General features: G+C 38.7%; 1 protein-coding gene across 1 annotated transcript in view; it reads left to right on the top strand.

Moving 5' to 3' along the window:
* Positions 1-3,349: 3,349 nt before the first annotated feature.
* Positions 3,350-21,736, top strand: part of LOC150107881 (claudin domain-containing protein 1-like) — a 153,611-nt gene continuing 135,224 nt past the window's right edge. Inside the window, exon 1 of the mRNA XM_090415408.1 lies at positions 3,350-3,870. Coding sequence (XP_090271534.1) covers positions 3,645-3,870 — 226 coding nt within the window. The 5' untranslated portion in view covers positions 3,350-3,644. The remainder of the gene's footprint in view (positions 3,871-21,736) is intronic.

Here is a 21,736-nt window from a genome sequence, read left to right as displayed (position 1 = left end):
CTGATAGAGCTCTTCATTGGTGATTTTCTGTACCTATCCTATTCTTAGAATCTTCCTGTAACAAGTTCTTTCAAATGACAAAATTCTTTTTCTTGATTCCTTATTTATTACCCACGTTTCAGATCTCTAAAGTACACCGCTGAAGATGCATGTTTCCAATACTCTTTGTTTTGTTTGCAGACTGATCACTTTACTTTTCCAGATGTTATCCATGGCCTTCAGATTTGTTCTTCCCTTTGCAATCCTGATCTTTATTTCTTTTTTTACAGTCCAAGTCATAAGTCAGTTTACTTCCCAAATTCTACTCTAAGAATTCCCACCCTTTAACAGGAAAGAAGTACCCTAAAATATATTGGAAAATTAATACAGCCATCTATAGACAACCAAAGACAAAACATGATGACAATGACAGATATGTGTCACTCTGGGAAAATTCCAAGATATCTTATCTCAAAAACTTTGCCCACAATTCCATAGGCAGACCAAAACACCATGTGATATCACAGAGAGGCATATGTTCCCCAGAAATTTCCAAATACATAACGTCACAATTGCTTATCTCTAAATATCACCCATAATGCTATACACAACCCAACACACCACTTGATGTCCCTGACAGAAGGCGGGTCCCAGCAAAATTCCAAACGTTCCAAAATTTATCTTATCACTATCCATCATCCATAAAGCCATATGCAAACCATTTACTTATCTACAACTCATAACAATACCCCTCCAAGCACTGACATCGCTTCCCCCATTCACCATACCCTTATTTTATTCATAGTGTCCCACCAATCACGACACGAATGCTTATCCACTAATATATCTCCCTTTACAATTAAAACAATAACGTCTCTTATTTACAACTAACAAATGACGTTACTTATATTCATCTGATAACAACATATCTACGTCACGATTCCTTATCTTATCTTGATCTTGATCTGTTCAGAGTGCATCCCATACTACTGACAGCCACTGTGGTATTTTGATTGAATTTCCCATGGTGAGTCACAAGCCTTCATTAAAGACAAGTAAAAAATAAATAAACAGTAATTTCAGCCACCCCAAACATGCCTGAAAACTACAGAATAATCACATTCCTTTCTACTCCACTAAAAATCTATAATAGAATGATATTAAATAGAATTGAACCACATATAACTCTATTACTTCGTACAGACCAGGCTGAATTCCTAAAAAAAAAAGTGATACTCTTGAACACATTCGCTGCACCAGAAGACTAATAAAGGGTTCAGATGATAAAAACTTACCACTGATTTTGAACTTTATTGACTAAAATTTTTTGAACTAAAGCATTTGATTCTATTGGCAGGAAACGACCGTGGGAAACACTCAAACTTTATGGCATTCCACCCAAAATTATTACAGCAATCAAGGCACCCTACCAAGGATATCAAGCCACAGCACTAGTTAATGGAGACAAAACAGACAGTTTTCCCATCACCACAGGAATCTTACAGGGAGATACTCTGGCCCCATATCTATTCATCGTGGTGATTGACTATATTCTTAAATTGATTCAAGTTAAATCTGGAATCCTCCTCAAAGACCCTTATATGCAGATGCACCTTGAAGATCTGAGCTTTGCAGATGATATGGTCCTTATTGACTCCAACATTACGGATTCCCAAAACCATTTCAACAGCCTTAGGAGAACTGCAGAAATATTTGGACTAAAAATAAACTCTCAAAAAAGAAAGATTTTAAAACATCAGAGAGATGGACACATCTGTATAAATCAAAATAATTACCTTGCTGAAGCAGAGGACTTTGTATACCTAGGATCACATATTTCAGATTCCTTAACAGACGTTAAGACAAGAAAACAGAAAGCGCTCCAGTTCCACAGAAGTCTTATAAAGTGTGGAGTCGAGCCTCATCTCAAAGGAGACGAGATTCGTCTTTTCAAGTGCACCAGCCAGTCTATCTTTCTGTATGGCTCCCTGCCCTGGAACATATCAACAAAAGCAGCATTTCAATATTATAAATAGCTTTGGAACTAGTTGTCTAAAAAATATCCTGGATTACTCCTGGCAAGACCACATTCCCAATTCTACTATATTAGATGAAAAGCAGCAAGATCCTCTAGTCAGCACCGTTCAAAGAAACCAAATTAAATGGCTCGGCCACCAACTCACACACCCACCCTCTGTGCTTTTTTCGTGTTCTGGTCTTCTACGCCCCTAAAGATGGAAAAAGAAAAAGGCAGACCCCCCCCCGAACTCAATATTCGAAATATATTAGCAATATTCTCCCGTTTCCCCCAACTCTCCGCATCAGAGATCGGTCAGTTAGTATATGACAGAGAAGCCTGGTTTTCCTTCACGTCATAAGAACCTTCAAGTCCTGTCTTAGTGTACACAGAACTTATTTGTTTTGATTGGTTTCCCTTTTTATAATTGTAAAATTATCAATTAATGATGATGAATTTCAGTTGCAAAATCCTTCTCGCCAGACATATGCAGATATGAGCATTTAGGGACGCTCAGTGGAACGTGCGGGTGAATTTTAGTGAAATGCTAACGCAGCAAAGTGTTCAGCCCTTCACATCTAAAAACGCCCTGTTTCGAGCGTGTTTTTGGTCTGGATTGATTTCTTATTTCTACCGATTCAAATGCATTTTCCCTGAATTTTGAGGCCAATAACTGTTCGCTGCACCAATCTGGATCGTGAATCGCTGTAAATCTTTCTTTTTCCTGATTCCATTTCAACTAACACCACCGACAACAACCACAAAACAAGTGTACTAAATGCTCGTAAAAGAATTGCGACACTTTTATGTTTTAATAAAAGCAGCATCTCTTTTGTGACAGTCGTTTACAAATACAAAAACTTTCTTCTCTTTCTGCTGCATCAATAAATGAACAACCAAATCCTTTCCGATGATATTCGAACTTGAAGTCAGGCGTTTATGCAGATTCCAGAAATTCAAACAACAGGGTCGAGAACCAGTTGTGTAATGGCTGAGCCAAAAATAATCCGAAGTCATTGCAACGACATCATCATCTCGATGGCTTTTAATTAAGCAGAGTGGATTGGGTGACATCCCTCGTACACCATTATCGTTCTCGAGTGACCTTGCCGTCGAGTTCATCGGCAATTTCTCCTTCGTCGCGCCTTCGAGATCCAGGTGAGGTCCGCTCCTAATTGAGGAAGTGAAAGCCACGTCACCATCATCAGCCGCTGTTCCGCCACACAGCCCGTCAGCAAGTCGACTTATTCGGAACAGGCAGCGGCGAAGGAAGCCTCGGGCTACAATCACGTGACTCGAGTCCCCGCACGTGTTGTGTGACGATGAGTGTTGGGGGAAGTGCGTGGCGTTCTTCGGAGCAGTCGAGTGGCAGTGCGGAAGACTTTAACAGCCTCTGAGAAATGTGGGAAAGCCACGTAGCGCGCGTGTGATCAAGCGTTGGTGCCGATTAAGCTCTCGGAAGCTTCGAGTGGTTTCAGCGGAACGAAACGGACCTCCTGCAACCTTCCTTCGATCGGAGGGTGGTAGCCGGAGTGCGTTGCGTGAGTATCTCCGAACAGACACACATGTAGCACGCGAGAAGCACTTCCGTCCGCGAAGCAGAAGCAGACGTCTTCCCTTCCATCGTTCCCCCTACGAAATTGTAGACATGGCGTGTTCGGCCATCACCCTGTCGGTCGCCACCATCTCGGCCGTCATTGCCGTGTCGTGTTTAGCCATCGCTTTCGGAACGGACAACTGGTACGAAGTGCGAGTCAACCAGGCAGGAAACGAACGTCTTAGCAGTCTCCAAGAAGTGGAGTCGGACGTGCGGTACTTCAACAGGGACGAAGGACTCTTCAGGATCTGCTTCCCCGACAAAAGACCCAAAGGAGGTAAGTCCAAGAAATGTTTTTCTGCGGTTTGACTTGATGGCCTCGTATTAATCAAAGTTGAGGGATCCACGAGGGATCCATTAGCAGAAAATGTTAAGTTCCGTGTTGCACTTGATCCAGAAGCCCTTGATGGTGATCGTCCTTGACCACGAAGATGGCTCAAAGAAATTTAACGCATGCGTGCTTCCGATCAGAGCTTTTTGTCGATTTCATATTTCTGCTCGCAGTTCGGGTCGGTGAAAAGTCATTTTTTAAATCTCTTTTAAAAAGAACGATAAAATTAAGTAGTTGTGCAAAGCTCTCCAAATGTAACCTCGATGTGCATCCAAGGTGGCTTTATTTTTGTTACTGTTCCTCCACATTGCTGTTCGTTCAATTTTCACACCCTTCTAATTACCTCCTTGTATGCATCATCGAGGGATGGGGAGGAAACACATTTTGCCGTGATAAACCAACGCAGTTAAGATATCATTTTTCGCACTGTTAAGACTGTTAGCATTGAAGAATGTGTCATTGCTAATCGTCTCCTCGTGCATTTCTGAATGCCCAACTTTCCTTTCCAGTACAAATGCTAACATACCAAACCTGCTTCTCCTTTTCCACATCCATTTCATCCGTGTTTTCCTCTGGGACAGCCTCCCTCTTAATGTGTTTTCCAACAACTTCATCCTCCAGTTCCTCTAGAAAAAATATCAAGAGATTTTCCGACTCCTTACGAGCAGCCCACACCAGGCACTGATGTACTTACGGGTTCTCGTACCTCCACTGTGTGTGTGTGTGTGTGGGACGTGACAAAAGCGCTAAAAAGTAAACATTTCGTGCAAGGATGGCAAGAAACAAGAGCCAATAAAAAGACGATTTTTTAATGAGTTATCGGAGACCTGAAGAATTAATAGATTGATTGAAAAGGGATGTTGAGCATTCGTGAATGGGTGAGAGCTATGAACTCTCGCGTATTCCTGAATGTCAACAATATTTGTAATCACATCGCCTTTGATTAACTCTCACTCATCCATAAATTTTAACAGTTCTACCCTGATTTTCATTTTTGATTGGATTCCGACATTGACGCCATCCTCAGTGTTTTCATTGAACTCATATCTGTGGCTTCTTATCTTAGATAAAATGTTTTACGCCAAACCCAGCTCTCCGATCCACAACGTAAAATTGGATTGAATGCTGTCTGGTATACAACTAGCTCAGTGTTTTGACTAATTTCTCTCTTGTTCCATATTAATTTATTTAGTTGACTTCGAACCATACTAAAGTTATCGTAATTCTGCTATTTCCGTATTTAATTTGTCATCTTCCCTAAAAATTGTGCCTAAATAGCTGAAATGTGTAACCTGTTTTCACTACTAAGAATAGAATCGATGTTTTACTCCCTTTTATTGCCTATTTTTCTCAGTTTTTTGTTCTTTTTATGATTGGTTTGCGTACTAAATGTGTGATTATTCTTGTGATTTGGTTTTACTAGTGACTGCGCGATGTGTGTCTTTAACCAGACACACATCGCGCAGCCTCTTGTAAATTTATTTAAAAAGACATCATTAGTAAGGAATGTTTATGTTCTTTAATTTCATAATGGTTCCAATACCACGTGCCATTAAAGTGCATCAGCTTAATTTAAAGGAAGGATTCTCTTTACTTTTTTATATCTTTAACAAATTTATCATTAATAACATCACAAATCTGTCTTAACAAATTTATTTTACTGAGTATGCTTCGTGAGTGAATATGTTATGAAGCATACTCAGTAAAATTAAATTTGTGCACGCTTTTATAAGAAAAGCAGGGTCACTGACTGTCATTAATTAAAATGCAAAAAAAAAAAAAAATACGACTAATAAGTACACTTTTACTTGGCGTTCTTATAATCGTTACTGTAAAAATGGACAACAACGTGTGTGTAAAAGTATTTACTGTAGTGAAACTGTTAACGTTCTGCCTAGAAATGCACAGCACGGATTATTTTACTGAAGTAGAATTAGTGAATACAAATACTTTTGCTTTCTTAACATTAAGAAATTTTCCTGGCAAGTATCTTAAATCATTAAAGTAGCTCTCGAAGGATTTGAACCAATTTGAGAACGATTTTTTTTGAAGTGTATCAATCCTTCTGCTTAGCACATTATACTTCATCACCCATCCCCAGGTTCAAGTTGAGTCTGGATTCAGCAATTGTTTCCAGTTAGCTCTGTAATTTTTTAACGATCCATGGACATAGTCCAGCGAAAACTTTCATAAAATCCATCGAGAACGATACAAACATGGCGAAGGGAAAAAGAGGTTCTATAATGCAAACAATATTCATTGCATCGGACCATTCAAATAAATTAGGTAATTATACTTAATTATACTTAAATGGCGCATAATGAAAAATGTTAATTCTTAAACTCATTTCAAGAGGTTTGCGAATTCTCACTTTTGGTTCCGTATTTTTTCGAAAGACTGACTTAGAAAAGTTTTCAGAATTAGAAAAATTTTACAGCTTGCAAGAAAGCCCATACACTTCCTGATGTACGTGTGCGCATATCTGCAGGAGCAAAAAAGAAGGAAGAAATGAAGAAAGATAAAATAAACGCAAATACGACTTAAGAATGACATATAAAGCCTTCATTAGGTATTAAATGGAGCTTCCGTGGCTCAGTCGATATAGACGAAGCCCTTTGAACGGAAAGGTTGTTCGATTCTCGTCCATGACGTGAGGCACCTTCCTCTGGTCTCTTTCGACTAAAGGTGAGTTAGCCGGCGTTATATGGAGGTAGGAAGTTTTTTCACCAGGAAACTCGGGTGTTCCCCCCCCCCCCCCGAACAGGCAAACCGGCCCCATGAACACACACGTATTTACAGCCACGAATACACGAAAGACAATATGTGGAAGAGATAGGGCCCTCACCACATGTCGTTGCGCGCGTAGTCAACCAGGAGTCACATCATGGTAGTCAACCTCCTAGAGAGGAGATGGATAATAATTTAATACCTCCCCAACAATGGGGAGGTATTAAATATAGTTGAACTTAACGAAGGATGGAATTACCCAGACGTCATATTATAAAAACATCGATAAAAGGAAAGCAAAATGAAACTCTTGATTTAAGTAGTGCAATACGGAGCCATTCACGTTTATGATCGCCAGGGAGACTTCTTTTTAAGCTCAAAATTTTTGGAGCAACATTAATTTGCCATTTCGCTAAAAGTATGCACAGTTTAGATTTTTTTTTTTTTTTTTTTTTTTTTTTTTTTTTTTTGATACGACATTCAATTTCATCACTTGATATGAATGTCATTGAGACAACAAATGAATACTGAATAATGAAAGTGTTCTGTGAACATCGCCAGAAATAATTTCAAGAAAAGAAAACACACCGGAAATTAAAGGCGTTAACAGCAGAATGTCTTCCAACGAGTATGTCGGCCGTGAATTTGCTGCACGATTCGAATCTAATCGAATCCCGCAGTGGGAGTGGGTGTTTTGTCTTTAAGTGGGGATCAATTCCACCATCCTGTGTGAAGCCACCGCCCTGTTTATTGGAGACCTGAAGTGACTTGAAAAAGTTCCATGTTCGGACTCTAGAGTACGATTTGTGTTTGATCTAATCCTTATCCCACCAATCACATAAACGCTGCAGGTTTGCAACCATTCATAGATTGGATCAGCACGAAACAGGGGAGGAAAGTACGTTACCACGATATTTCTTTTTTGAATTATCCATTGATTAAATCAGTAAGAATGCAGTTTTCCCAAGTGTAGGGAAATGCTCCCCGTATTTAAGAATCGCCAGTCTTAAACCATCGCTGAGTGTTCCGTCTTCATTCTTTACATCCGTGTCTATTTAATGAGGAATCGGCAAATGGGCCACGCCATTCGCAACTCCGTGTTGTTCTCGGTTCTGCAAGGACGGAAAACCCACACGTGGTATTGAAAAATACGCGCATTCATTCCAAAGATGAGCCAAGTGCGTGGGCGGGAATATTCACAACTCAACGTTGGTGTCCGCAGACCATGAAGAGGTGAAAGTTTTACTGCCGCCCTTCCGCTCCAAGAATGTTCGCTGCCTTCGATGAGAACCCCCGCCCATTGTGCGTGTGTGGAAATGCGCAAGGCCATTCTAAAGGTCTTTGGCGTAAGAGCCAAAAATAACGGCAAATCGCATTCAAAGGACATCACAAGAATTGAAGCAGCCTTCATGCTTATTATAAGTCGCACTGGAATTTTAAAGTCGTAGAATTCTAAGTAGTAACAGAATTCCATTTGCGAATCGTAGTGCTTGGTTAGCAAATCGAAGAGCTTCAGAGTTTGAAATGTCACTTCAACTGTTAAAGGTATTATTATTGACTGCAGCTGACGGAAGATATTTGAAACTCATCTTGGAGTGTCAAGAGCCTGCATTACTTGTAATCGTAAATTTTAGGGGAATGGAAATTCAAAGAATAAATCAAAATCACGTACGTACAAAATAATGAAACACACACACACACACCTAATCGAGAATTAGATAAATACTCATAACATACACCAAAACTACTGAGAAAACGCTGTGTACTTGTTATACTGCATGATGCCACACAAGCAAGACGCAGTGTCATCAAACAAGAGCACTTCAGTTTATATTCCTGAAAAGTCTGCTTCGTCATATTTACCACTCTTGCCTGAAACTAGTGTACTTCGCTCAGACTTCCCGTAGCTGATTTCTCTCTCTCTCTCTCTCTCTCTCTCTCTCTCTCTCTCTCTCTCATCTTAACTCTGCAGTGGATTCGAATCCCACTGTGTTATCGTGGATGTTTGTGAATGCCTTAAGGTGGGAGAGGATTCATCGTCCGATAAGCAGACTGGTCGGAGACACTCTGTCCATTCTGATTAGAACTAGAAGGCTGAAAGACTGTTAGAGTTTGTTGCAAAGAGCTTTTATTGTGTGAATACATTTTTCCTCTATTAAAAAATCTTAATAAGCTTGCACAAAAGTACATCGAACATCGATTGCACAATATCTACTGGATGTTTTAAATAAACGTGTTCTTTGATGCTCTTGGTATTAATGCTGTATTTAATGACTCCGAACTTCTATCTCAACATAACCAAACCCTATTGGTTATGTTGCTGAAGAGAAAAAGAAACAAAGCAAAACAAGCACGTCGACACAAACTTTAACGATCAGGTCTTCTTCGTTGCATGCCGAATAGTTATATGAACAGTAACCGAACTAGAATGCGTGCGTGCTTTCGATAAACCCGTAAATTTCACTGATTGATAATCTGTCATACTTGGACACCCCAGTTCCGCTCGACATGATTGAGTGGCTACATCAGCTTCAAGTCTCTTTACATTTCAATCTTAATTCTTATAAATTAGGCTCTCCTCTATCAACTTTTTTCTTTAAAAAAATCTTTTTCTATTCCAGTTCTCATTGCTTTTCCATTTACTTACTGTCCACAAGATTAGTTCTGAGTTAGTTGATCTTTGAAGCCTGCATATAGCTGGGTAGGCAGAGTTCCTCCCACTGAAAATGCTAAAGTTTTTAACCCTATAAGTCGGAAAAATCGATCATAAACCATGCGCGCGCGCACACACACACACACATATATATAGTGGCGTAGCGTACCCATTTTAGTTGGGTGTGCTGTCGTGGCTTATGCAACCCGCGCTTCAAAATGCACGTCAATTTGACAGTATGATTGCATTTTTATCGATGTATGAACGTTTTAAAAGTGCAAAGCGCATCAGCACTCATCTCAATTGGTCCAATGCAATTAATTGCGGGATAACTTTGAATACAAGATATATTAGAAAACAGTAAGGAAGGAAAATGCTATATTTGATTAGTATATTCGAATTGCTGAAAGCTGTAAATATAAAGCAAATTTGGAAGAGGAGGACGAGGCTTACCTCCTTCGACTACAATCATACCGCAAAAGCTCTGGTAGAAAACGGACGTGCAGTCGATCGCCAACTCTGTCGATCGTCAACAATGAAAATTCCCATTGTCAATATGGGAAAAAGAGTTATAAATTATATATAAAAAATTATATATTAAAAACTTGTGTATATCAGTGTCCTCGTCAGTTCACACTTCACGCACGCGAAACAGATGAAATTCAGAAAATAAATGGCAACTTTCAATTGGAATGGTTGACACAATAACCAATCACAGCCACTGGTTTCTCGGTGCTGTTGTCTCAGCGCATACCCTGCCTCGCCTTCTGAGCCGCTTAAAACTGCTGGAGCGCCAAAACGTTGACCCGCTGCGCCATCTGTACGTCTTTTCAAAGAGTTCAAAGGTGTCCGTATTTGGGACCGCACACCCGCGCTATTAACGCTAATGCGATGCAATGTTAACGCGTCGAAAACTTTCCTCTTTATGCAGCATTAATACATTGTGTTTACTTTTCGGAATCACGCGATGCCAGGAAACAATGAGGGGAGTCTTTTACCAGGAATAAATGCAAAATATAATATCGGTGAAATTGCTATTCCTTGGGTGTGCACCGCATATTTAGCACACACCTTTCCCGTAACACATTCTTGAGCCTAACCAGTAATGAAATTAGATTAATCCTTCGTATAAATAGTCCTGTATGGGCACACAGTTCTCGCTCATCGTGCAGTAAAATCATAGCATATTGCACTGTGCTCCAGTCATATTATCTGATCCACGCTCTTTCCGACACATACTCCCCAGAGCTCAGTCGGTATCTTCGATGCGTTTAGTAGCGTTCGAATCTCATCTAAGACGCAAGAACCTTTATCAGGACTTTTCATCTGAAGGTGGATTTCTTGGTCTCCTACTAGGGTAGCAGGGTTTTCTCGTCGAACGGGCAGACCGTCCAGAAAAACAAACGCAATTTAGAGACAAGATAGTGGGTTTCACAGCCATAGTTGTTGTCCTTAAATCCAAAACAATCAAATCCACCAGACTGAAAGCTGAATACCATCAAAACAGCCCTCGATCTATTCTGAAGACATCAATACATGTGAGCTGAAACTGGGGAATATTTTGTCTCCTACGAGACAAAACATTCCCCAGTTTCAACATTAAAATGTATCAATTTTCAATAATAAGTAATACAAGTTTACTCATTAATTTGTATTAATGAGTAATTTGTATGTGTAATTTGTATTAATGAGTAATTTGTATTAATGAGTAATTTGTAATTTGTGTGTGTGTGTGTGTGTGTGTGTGTGTGTGTGTGTGTGTGTGTGTGTGTGTGTGTGTGTGTGTGTAAAGTGATAGATCACTTAGGTTCGACATGGCTGAGTTCGTATTTGTCTTATAAAATGGTATTAAAATGTGTCAATTTTCAACATGCGGGTTCCCTCAGTATTTTTTTTTTTAAATGACCCAAATTTGTAACTTCGACAAGTGACGAATGCAAATAGCAGCATTTGGGATTTCTCAATTTAAGAATTCGTAGTAAACAGTTCCGCTGGACACAAAACAAGGGCACTTGTCGGGTTTCGTGCGAAATCACTCGCCCGAGGAACTGTTAGCTAAATCAATCCGGCCTCCTGGGAACTGAAGGATAACTGTGATATGTGTTCACGTGTACTGGTCGTAACTAAATTGTATGACTTCTTTAATGCGACGTGGAAAACTCTATTCATGCCGATGAACGTGGTTTGCTTAAAACAAATGATTTCATCCTTCACTACATTGAGAAATGAAACAGTTTCGTGCCACTTATTTTACGTTACGTAATAATTTTTATATTTCTATGACGAGAGAGCTAATCGTCCGTGTCACCTTCCATCTAGCACTGTATTATTTCTTTTCTTTCTTTCTTTTTTTTTTTTTTTCATGTAATAAACTGAACGTTTCAGCATCCATGCCGTTTATATAAACAGTTCTTTTATTATGCAGTAGTGAATGGAATCGCAGAGTACCTTCTAATAGTGCGTTTTATGTAATGGCTCACAAATATTAATGAGTAACCTTTAAAGTACACTGTGTGTGTGTGTGTGTGTGTGTGTGTGTGTGTGTGTGTGTGTGTGTGTGTGTGTGTGTGTGTGTGTGTGTGTGTGTGTGTGTGTGTGTGTGTGTGTGTGTGTGTGTGTGTGTGTGTGTGTGTGTGTGTGCGGTGTTCTAACACGAGGACAATCAGTGTCTTTCTTCTTCAAAACCTGCGCGAGTGTTTTGTCGACTGTTCGCGAGCGATTACAACTTGAACTCCCGCCTGAACAACGAACGACCTTTGTCGTGACTAGATTTCCGCCGCCTTCCTCGGAGAGTTGTTGAATAACACCTTTCTTAACTATTACTTATATCCGCGTTCCTTTTCTCTAAGAGACAGTCAAGGCCTTTGCTCCGTGCTTTTTTCCCCTATAACCTTTCGACTCTTTCCAACTAATCCCCCGCATCGCATCCAGGAAGAGCGTGCGCACATCCTTGACCGGCTGATTTACTGACAGAAAAGGCGTGTTTGACACCGGTTTCTGAAAGAATTTGCAACCGAAGGCACGTACCTTTCTGTGCAACGGATGCCAAAAAAGTGCTTGTCTGCTCTTAGCACTTTGCCCTCAGCGCGAGGAGTCGTGTTCGGAATGCGCAGAATCGCATTTCGCACAGGAGCATGCAGATGTAACAACAATCCCATGAGTTGGTGACACAAATTGCATGAAAGAGAAGCTTTGGTTAAGTCAAACAAGGCGCCACTCGGGTGATTGTTTCACAAATACAATAAAAGGAAGGAATGATCGAGAGGCTCTTTCCTTTCACCGCACTACGAATGTGCGCTGACGATCGTTTCCAGTTCTTTTAATTTGAGAGAAGAGCTAACTTATTGCTGGAAATTGGCTACTGCTGTCAGAGAATTTTACAGATGTCGCCAATCTTCACTCGCACGACACTGCAGTCTACCTCCAACAAATAGGTGGTGAGAAATGGTTCATTTTAAGTAATAAAATTCTTATTAAAAATCATTTCAAACTATACTTTCATTAACACACACGCAATGAAATGAAAAACGAAAGTCAATTTTTTTTCTTTTCATTTCTTTTCTTTCCTTTTTTTTTTTAAGAGCTGCAAGTTTTAATTGTTCGGGAAGTGGACAGAGGTGGGCGGAATAAGAAAGGAAGAGGAGAAGCAGGTTCAGTGTGTTTACGGTTGCACAGTGAAGGGCTGCTAGACAGCAGCCGCTCTTGTATTAACAGGTGCAGCTGAAAGTGAAGGAATGATGGTTGCCAATTCACTGCAGCAGTGACGATGGACGAACCTGCAGAACAGACACAGTGCTGAAACGCTGCATCTGTGAGATAGAGTAGGCGCACCACCCCAAACAAGCCAGCAGCATTCTAATCATGGCTAGATTCGGGATTTATATATAGTTAGGAGTGGGTTGGGTGTAACATAGCTTTTGAACGAAAGAGAATGCCAAGTTTCTTGGATGCTCAGGAGGCTATTGATGTGATGTGTTGATGCCACGAGAGACGAAAGGTAAACGTTAGTCCAAGAAGAGAGATCTGAGACCAAAATTGATTCTTCATACTATCCTTCTTGGATAGTATGAAGATCAATGTTTAAAGCAGTGGTTGTAGATGATCTTGTGGCCTGGAATGTCAGAGTAACGCGTGGTTGGTCGAATGAGCATGATGAGTCGAGAATACTATCATCAGCAAAGCTATGGATAGAATTTGTAGCGATTATAAGTAGATCATTTATGAATGAGAGAGAGAGAGAGAGAGAGAGAGAGAGAGTAGATGATGGAGCAGAGTCTTGAGGCACTCCAGCGTTGATAGTGAAACTCGAAGAAAGGGAGCCATCTACCATGACTCGCAGAGAACGACCAGAGAGAAAGCTGGCTACCCAATTACAGAGGGCAGCAGAGAGACCAAAGGATGACAATTTTGTTAAGCAGGCCACGATGCCGCACTCGATCGAAGGCTTGGAAATATCAACGGCGACAGCACATTTTCTCCGAACCTTTCCATGGCACATGTCCAGTGGCGAGTGGTATACGCTACGAACTCAGCTGTGGGTCTGGAATGGCGAAATCTGTACTGGTGGTCGCTGATTAATTGGGGGATCATCGAGGTAGTGCAGAAGTTGGCTATTATGACTTTCCCCATTATTTTGGGTCATGGCAATTGGTCGGTAGTTTGATGGTTGACTTCTATCACCTTTTTTTTTTAAGAATAGGATTGGATATGAGATTGCTTCCATGCATTGGGATAAGTACAAGATTATGTATAATATATTGCAGAGACGATGCAGGATGAGTGTTATCTCTGGAGTACGATGTTTGAGAACAATTGGGGGACTTTTTAGTATCCAAGTTTTTTGGTGCTTTCCTGATTTCTGTTTATCGAAAAACTAAAGGAGGGGTACGGTGCTTGGATTCCAGTAGGGTAGGAGGTTTTCCTTGGTCATCAATGCAGGAGCTATCTGTTAGCGCCTGCAGCCCACAAATTCTCAATCTCTCCTCATAATGTACTTTCCACAGTCCCGATATCGCCATTTACACTCTCCTTGACACCCTTTCCACTGTATCTGCACCACCTCTCAAATCAAGAGACCAGGTTTGCGTCCAGATGAGGTCGTATCACAGTCTTGTAAAGAGGTAAAATGACTTCCCGATCCCTTATATGTCAATGTTCATTTTGCATTGCAGTTATCATCTGAGTTGTATTTGCAATCTTTGCTATTTGCTGTATTTCTCTTGAAATCCTTTCCATTAATATAAAGACTGAATAACAATGGATCAAGAACTGATCCTGGGTATACCATTGGTCATCACTTTTTGATATCTGTCATTAATCAAGGTATTTATAATCAAGTCTTCCATCTTATGCGACAGTCTTCTGTGCTGTATCCTGTGAAAAGCTTTAGCAAACGTCAGAATGTGTCGGAATGTATCCATTCCCCATCTAATCCAATCGTAACATTATACAAAATGTAAGCAAGTTACTCAAACCTGACCTTCCCATACTAACTCACGCTGTTCAATGATTGCAAAGCAGTTTCTCTCGACCCATTTCTGCAAGCGAGCTTTTACTGTACTTTTCCATTCTAGAGGTGCTCACATTACCCCATTTATTTATTTTCTGCTTTACTCACCTTATTATCTTTTCTCAATAATTCGTTACATACTTTACTTTGTTGTGTATCGTTTTGCTGAAAATTCCCCTCCTTGTTTTTCTCTAAACACGTCTCGGCTTGTTTGTTTTCTAATTCCCCCGTCATCTGTCTTATAATTTACGTTCGTCTTGAGATTTCGATAGTTCGTTCCTTTACACTATCCTCAATATAATCAATCGATAGCGAGCAGTTGCGTTGTTTTTTAAAATAAGAACGAGCCGTTAAACGTTTAAACGCCATTCAATGTAAAATTGTCGATCAAATTTTTCGATCTGAAATAAAAGTGAATTCCTGAGTTATTTGGAAAATGGCGAGTGTGGTATCACCGACAGAATCTGCTGTGAATGAAGATATTCCGAAGGAACTTGACATTCCATCATTCAATGATTGGAAACCCTTATTTTAGAAAACAATTTCGTTGAGGAAGTGCGTTGTAAGACTCGGTTTATAATAATCAAAGTTGATTCGTTTCTGTAGAGTGCATTTAAAAATTCAAATGCCATTTTACTGCCTGTTCCTTCACGGATGGAAGAATAAATTTCTTCAAATAAGCACAACAACAACAAAACAACAGCAAATAATAAACATAATAATAATAAACACCGTGCCCTAAGCAGCTATTGAGGATTTTTTTTTTTCCTTGGGCATTTCTTCCTATTCATTACAACCAACACGCACCGTGTGTGTCCCAGAAACCACACAGCAGCAGCGTTCCGTGGAATTTGTCCCATTTATTCTCCCCTCCTCTTAAACACACGAGGCTTAAATTTTAAATACAACAGCGACCTCAATACGGTCTCCAGATCTTGCTACGGGACTTAGACAAGTGCCGGATATATGCAGTGGTGGTCGCAGTGTTCTCTGCTCTTAGATTCTATCTGGACTGACTGCCAGTTGGTTTCTATCGCAGTTTGCAAACAATGAAACACACACGCAGCACAAACGCTTTCTTTTTTTTTTCTTTTTTTATCCCCCGGTTTAGTTATTTAAGCATTCAATGTAGGTTAGTGCTAATCTTACGCCTTCAAATTGTTAAACATTATAACTCGAATTTTCACCTTCCTGACTTTGTTACACGCTAAGTGATTGGATAACAAACTTCACGGGATGGATTCGATACTAAAGCAGCTCATAAAATGCCACATGTTACGTTCCATTGAATTAATTCAAAGTGTTACTTTTAAAATCTATTATTATTATTATTATTATTATTATTAACTCAATAATAACAATAATAATAGCAACTCAACAACCTACCAAGAAATTTGAAACACTAGATAACTACAGAACATTAAAACACGAACTCTGGAAAATATACCAACAAAGTTAATACACCATTAACACTAACATACACATCACAAATCACCAGCATCCAATGCCAACATCCCATACATAAAAGTCTAAATCCCCTCTTCACAAAAGCTAACCCAAACTTCGAAGAAGGTAGGATTAACTCGCCTTAACCAAAGAAGCAGATTATGTAATAAAACAGTTAGTAAAGTATACAACAATAAAGAAGATACCGAAGATACTGATTATTATGTGATAATATCATTAATATAATACTCTTATGTATCATGAAAAAAATAAAGTAATAAATTATTCTTATAATTAAAAAATTATATAAACAAAAAAAATATTATACAAAACATTCTGAATAATCTTCATTGTCAACATTAGAAGAACATGTGTTGCAAATACATAATATAGAGGCAAAAAAATGCTATTAAAAATTTTAGTTGAAATCAATGTAGAAAATGCAGCACTTTGAGCTGAATTCTGTAAAATTATAAGTTGCAATGTCACTCAAGATGTCTATTGTGTGTGTAAATATTTTAGCAAATCAATAAATTACTATTACTATTAAAAATATATTATTATTATTATTATATAAATTTTATATAAAATTTATATATATAGCAATAGTAAAGTTTCATAGTGAAGATATTTCAACAGTTGAGGAAGTTTTATTTATTTAGTAATTATTTCGAGGGAGCATTTCAGGTATTCATCATGGAAATATGACAGTGGGACAGAACAACAACGAATCAGTGTCGAACTTCTATTGAACAAAAAATAAATGCTGAACCATTGCGTCATCCCTTTGTGCAGACTGAGGGGCAGTTAAATTGTCATCAATCCATTGAATCAATAAATAAAAGATGTTTGCTGATTTTTATTTATTTTTACTTATTATTTCAGAACCGTGCTTTTAAAAGAAATGGTTCTCAAAGCTAATGTCCGCACCCATCATGAAATAATAAGTGTTTAAAATGATATCAGAGGAACCACATATTAATCTAATTTAAAGAGAAAGGAAAATTAATTTCCAAGAAATCTTAGAAAAGTATGAATTTTAGAAAACGCCACCGGTATTAAATCGCATTTTGGCAGATAATATTTGTTCCATTTGGTTTCGAAATGGGAATAAGACCGCAAAATTTTAGTAGGGTATGTGTAAGATCTCGTGAACTCATTTTTGGCCATCGTATTTCCGTTAAGTTCTGGCTTGGTGCCGCGTTTCTTAGGTACGGTAGAATCTCACAGCAGCCCTAAGGTATAAGAACTCTGTGGCATTGGGAAAGGTGCCAGAGACAGGATATTTTACCAATTATCGAAACATTAAAAAAAGCCGCTCAGCTGCACATTTGCAAAGGGCGCCAAAAAACTCCCTTCGCTGTTGTAGACGCCAGCCAAAAACGTAGCTGCCTTGCAATGTTTATTTAAAATGACTTTTGAGTGACTGCTTCAAATTACAGTTTTGCATCGCGAGGTGTCACGCACTGGTTGGACAACATTGTCACAGAACGAAAATAAATGACTTGCTTTTCTGTTGTGATGACGCTGAATGTGACTCACACGGATTCGGAAAAGATGATTGTCTTTGTCTTCCTTCCTCTTCCTAACACGGATTTTAGGCCAAGTTGGCCTGTTCCAGTCTCATGCCATCTCTTTCTTGGTCTTCCGATTCTTCTTTTTCCACTTATTTTGTATCTGTATAATATTTTCGGTAGTCTGCTGTTGTCCATTCGACTTAAATGTTCTTTTTTTTTGTTTATGCTGTCTTATGTAGTAATTAACTGGTTTTATTTTCAGGGATTGTAAGATTTCTTCATTTGTTTTGTGGTCCCACTTGGTATATCCAGCTGTTTTTCTGAGGAACTTCATTTCTGCTGTTTGAATTCGTTTTTCATCTTTCCTTTTTACGGTCCATGTTTCGCTTCCGTATAATAGAGTCGGTTTTCACAAGACGTTATATAGTCTGATTCCTGTGTGTTTTTGTACTATTGATGGCTTAAATGTATTATTTATTATTCCATTTACTTTGACAAAGTTTGATATTTTGGTGTCTTTCTTTTTCTTCTTCGTATGATAAATCACATCCCAAGTATTTGAAAGTATTTGCTAATATTCTAATATTATATTACCTATCACTATTTTACTTCTTATTTGGTTTTCCCCTTTGAATGCCATAGTTTTTTTTCTTCTTTAGATATTGTCATATTATATTGTTTTGAGATATCATTTAATGATTTTTAATGATATTTTTAGTCTTTAATTAGTCTTTAGTCTAGTCTTAGAATTTGTCATTAATGATCTTTGTAAATGATCTTCTGATGTAGCTATTACTATTTGATCGTCTGCAAATAGTAGTGTATCTATCTTCATTTGTGGGATTATTTGTATTCCAAATGAAGTATTTATTTATGTATACAGCATATTGAAAAGCAGAGGTGCGAGGCTACATCCTTCTCTTACTCCTCTCGATATATCTTTCCATTCTAATTTAACTGCTATTTTATTTCTTGAATGGATTGTAAAAGTTGGTTTGGTATGTTTAAATCGGTTAATATTTTAAACAATTTTTGTCTACTAATTTTGTCAAAGGCTTTTTCATAATAAATAAAAGCCATGTGTGATTCTTTTGGAAATTCTCTTCTCTTTTCTGTTAATAATTTTAGAGTAAAGATTGCCTTTGCGAGGAATGAAAAGTTTCCCTTAAGAGAATCTAGAAGTTGCACTGGGAGGAAAACAAAGGAGGGACAAGAGGTGTTTCTCCCATTACGTATACGAAGACTGCAAAAATATGTTTCTCAGTCTTCACATGCATAATGCGATGGGAAAAAAATACCCCTTTCCCCAAAGTATATCCTGTGGACACACACCGATCGGAACAATCCACGCTAACAGCACAATTGAAGGACTTCAAAAGACAAACACAAATTAAGATCCCACAATGTTTGGGAGACCAGTTATGTTTCGACTCCCTGTGTTTGCAAACGTGACTAATGTGATTAAAGAACTGGGGACATTTATCCATCTCCCTAAGGGGTGTGAGTTCCTCTCGAGACACGGGAGGGTTTCTGATTCACCTACACAACGTGTATGACCTTATTACCTCTGGCTACGATAATGATACACTGTGCTAAGTTCACATCCTTCTCTTAATCTTAATCAGACTGAAGTCCTGTTTCAGCTTCTTCGCTGATCCCCAGTTTGTCACTAAATCTTCGGGTAATTCACCCATGACTGTTCGACGAGCATTTCCGGAGTCCAGCTGATGAGTTGCAGCACAGGAATTCTGTGATAGTTGCAGACCATCAACAGGAGTTTGCCTGTAGACAATAATTAAGTTAAACAGGGCACCTTCTAGTTCCTGGTTTTACGCACCAGGTAGCGCGGAGACTGCCTTCCCCCTTTTTTAAATTTCGCGTTATCTGATGCAGCCAGGCGAGTCTTATTTTCTGTTTAAAAATAATAAGGATAACTGAAATGTATTCTAAATGAAGTAGAGGGAAGGGAAAGTCCCTCCGAAATTTCCGATTTGGAAAAATCAAACAAAACTGATGCGAATTTAGCTCTGTCCAAGTTGAAGTCCACTTTTCAGGGGAGTGACAACTCCGACGGAAGAAGATGTCTCTTTGCTTGAGTAGCACGTTTGTAGGTCACTCGCTTAAATCAGATTGTCGAAGCACCTCTCCGCATTCAAGTGCCGACAGCCGCCACTTTTGCCTCCCCGTGCCCAGGTTTGACCTGATTAACTTGACAGAGCAGGTCACGGGAATTATTTCCGCTAGAAAGATGTAAAAGCTCACTCTGAGTTAAATCCCAGTGCAATTGCTTTATGTTTGATTCACGGCCATGCGGGAGGCTTGTTAAAGGGGCCGTCCACGCATGAACAAATGAAAGTAAATTGCAGAGCTTTCTCATTCTGTCTATTCATCGAATATCCACGTGGGCATCATTACCCCTACGCACCTAATGTTGATGTCCTCTTCGAGTTTGATGTTGCAAATTCTATGTAATTTTGCCCCCTCGGGAAACTTGTTTTTCTTTCAGTCAGTTTACACTCCAATCCACTCTACTCCATTTCCTCCACTTTTAACATCCAAACTGATCTCCGCCTTTTCTCGAAACTATGCTCATTTGCGAACTATGATATTTACTTTAAATAATCCGTAACCTGAAGTTTTATTTTCAAACTAGCACTACATTAAAGGTACGGACTCGGAAAACCAGATGTGTCATTGCTGCTTCGTGAGAGTTTACGGAACTTGAGCGCACCTTGGCTCTCTTTGACAAATAGATGAATTTGATGTTCAGTAAAACATAATGACTGTTATCTTTGAACTAAAGTAGACTTCATTCTAAGCTTTTTTTTTTTCAGTGCACAAGTCTCCAAAATTTCAAGTCAGATTCCGAATCAATTCAATATTTGAATTCAGTTTTGCGTCTGAATACACAAGATTCAAACACGTGTGTTAGAATACACAAAGCAAAATATTGTTTCACGCAATCCAACGTTTTGAATGACGAGGCTATTATTCTATTGCAGGGTGTTCAAAAACAAAAATGGCTTGTTATTGGACCTTAGATTACACTCTGATAGCAAAAACTGCGCTTTTTATTGAAGATGTTAAATGTGCTTTGCACGTTTTCTAGCTAAGAACATTAAGTTATTGCATAAAAGTAAAATTTGTGCTCGTCTATCGTGTTCCTTAAAGAACATAAGAACGTTTTCAGAATCAGATTTCCTTAAGAAGATTTCGGATGATTACGCACTGAGATATGCGCAATGTTTTTTTTTTCTTTCTTTCTTTGTTTTTTCAGACATTCTGTGCATAACAACAGCGCATCCTTATCCTTTCGAACACTTCACAATGGAGACCTTGCTCTTGTACATTACGGATTTTGAAAAAAAATTCTTCATTGTTCTATAGCTTAGTAATTTACTTATGAAAGAATGATCATTAACTAGGTTAACATACATATTTTTATGAAGAATTGAATGACTAGAACCAAGATGTAAGTAAAAAGGTTTTAATATAAAAACACGACTAGTTTCGGCCTGTAACAGCCTTCATCAGGTGACATTATGAAAGAAAGAAAAAAGAAAAAACACTAAACATTGAGGGTTAAAAGACTATGAACAACATAGACAGTCTTTATACATAATTAGCATGAAAACGTTGTAGTTGTATTTGAAGCTGTCCTTTCGTTTGTTGCATTGTTGGGAGAGTGCGTGCTTGCAGCCTCACGTGAACGCCAGTACATGATTACAGCTGAATGACTATCTGAGAGGTTGTAGCTCAAGTTATTATTTAGATGTTATTCAACGGAAGATGTTAGTAGATTTTTCCCAGCAGACTTTGTGGCTTTGGTTTTCATATATATATATACATATATATTTAAAGAGGTGGACGTTTATTCCGTCCACCTCTTTCCTCTGGAACAGACTTCGTCAAGAACTATTTCCAAACAGCTACAACCTGCAACTCTTAATAAATAAATAA

This window comes from Typopeltis vanoorti, chromosome 3 (genome assembly GCF_054136105.1).
Source record: "Typopeltis vanoorti isolate ZY-2024b chromosome 3, IOZ_Tvanoo_1.0, whole genome shotgun sequence".
Classification (NCBI taxonomy): domain Eukaryota; kingdom Metazoa; phylum Arthropoda; class Arachnida; order Uropygi; family Thelyphonidae; genus Typopeltis; species Typopeltis vanoorti.
The sequence above is the reverse complement of the archived record's forward strand: the minus strand, read 5'-3'. Positions and strand labels throughout refer to the sequence as shown.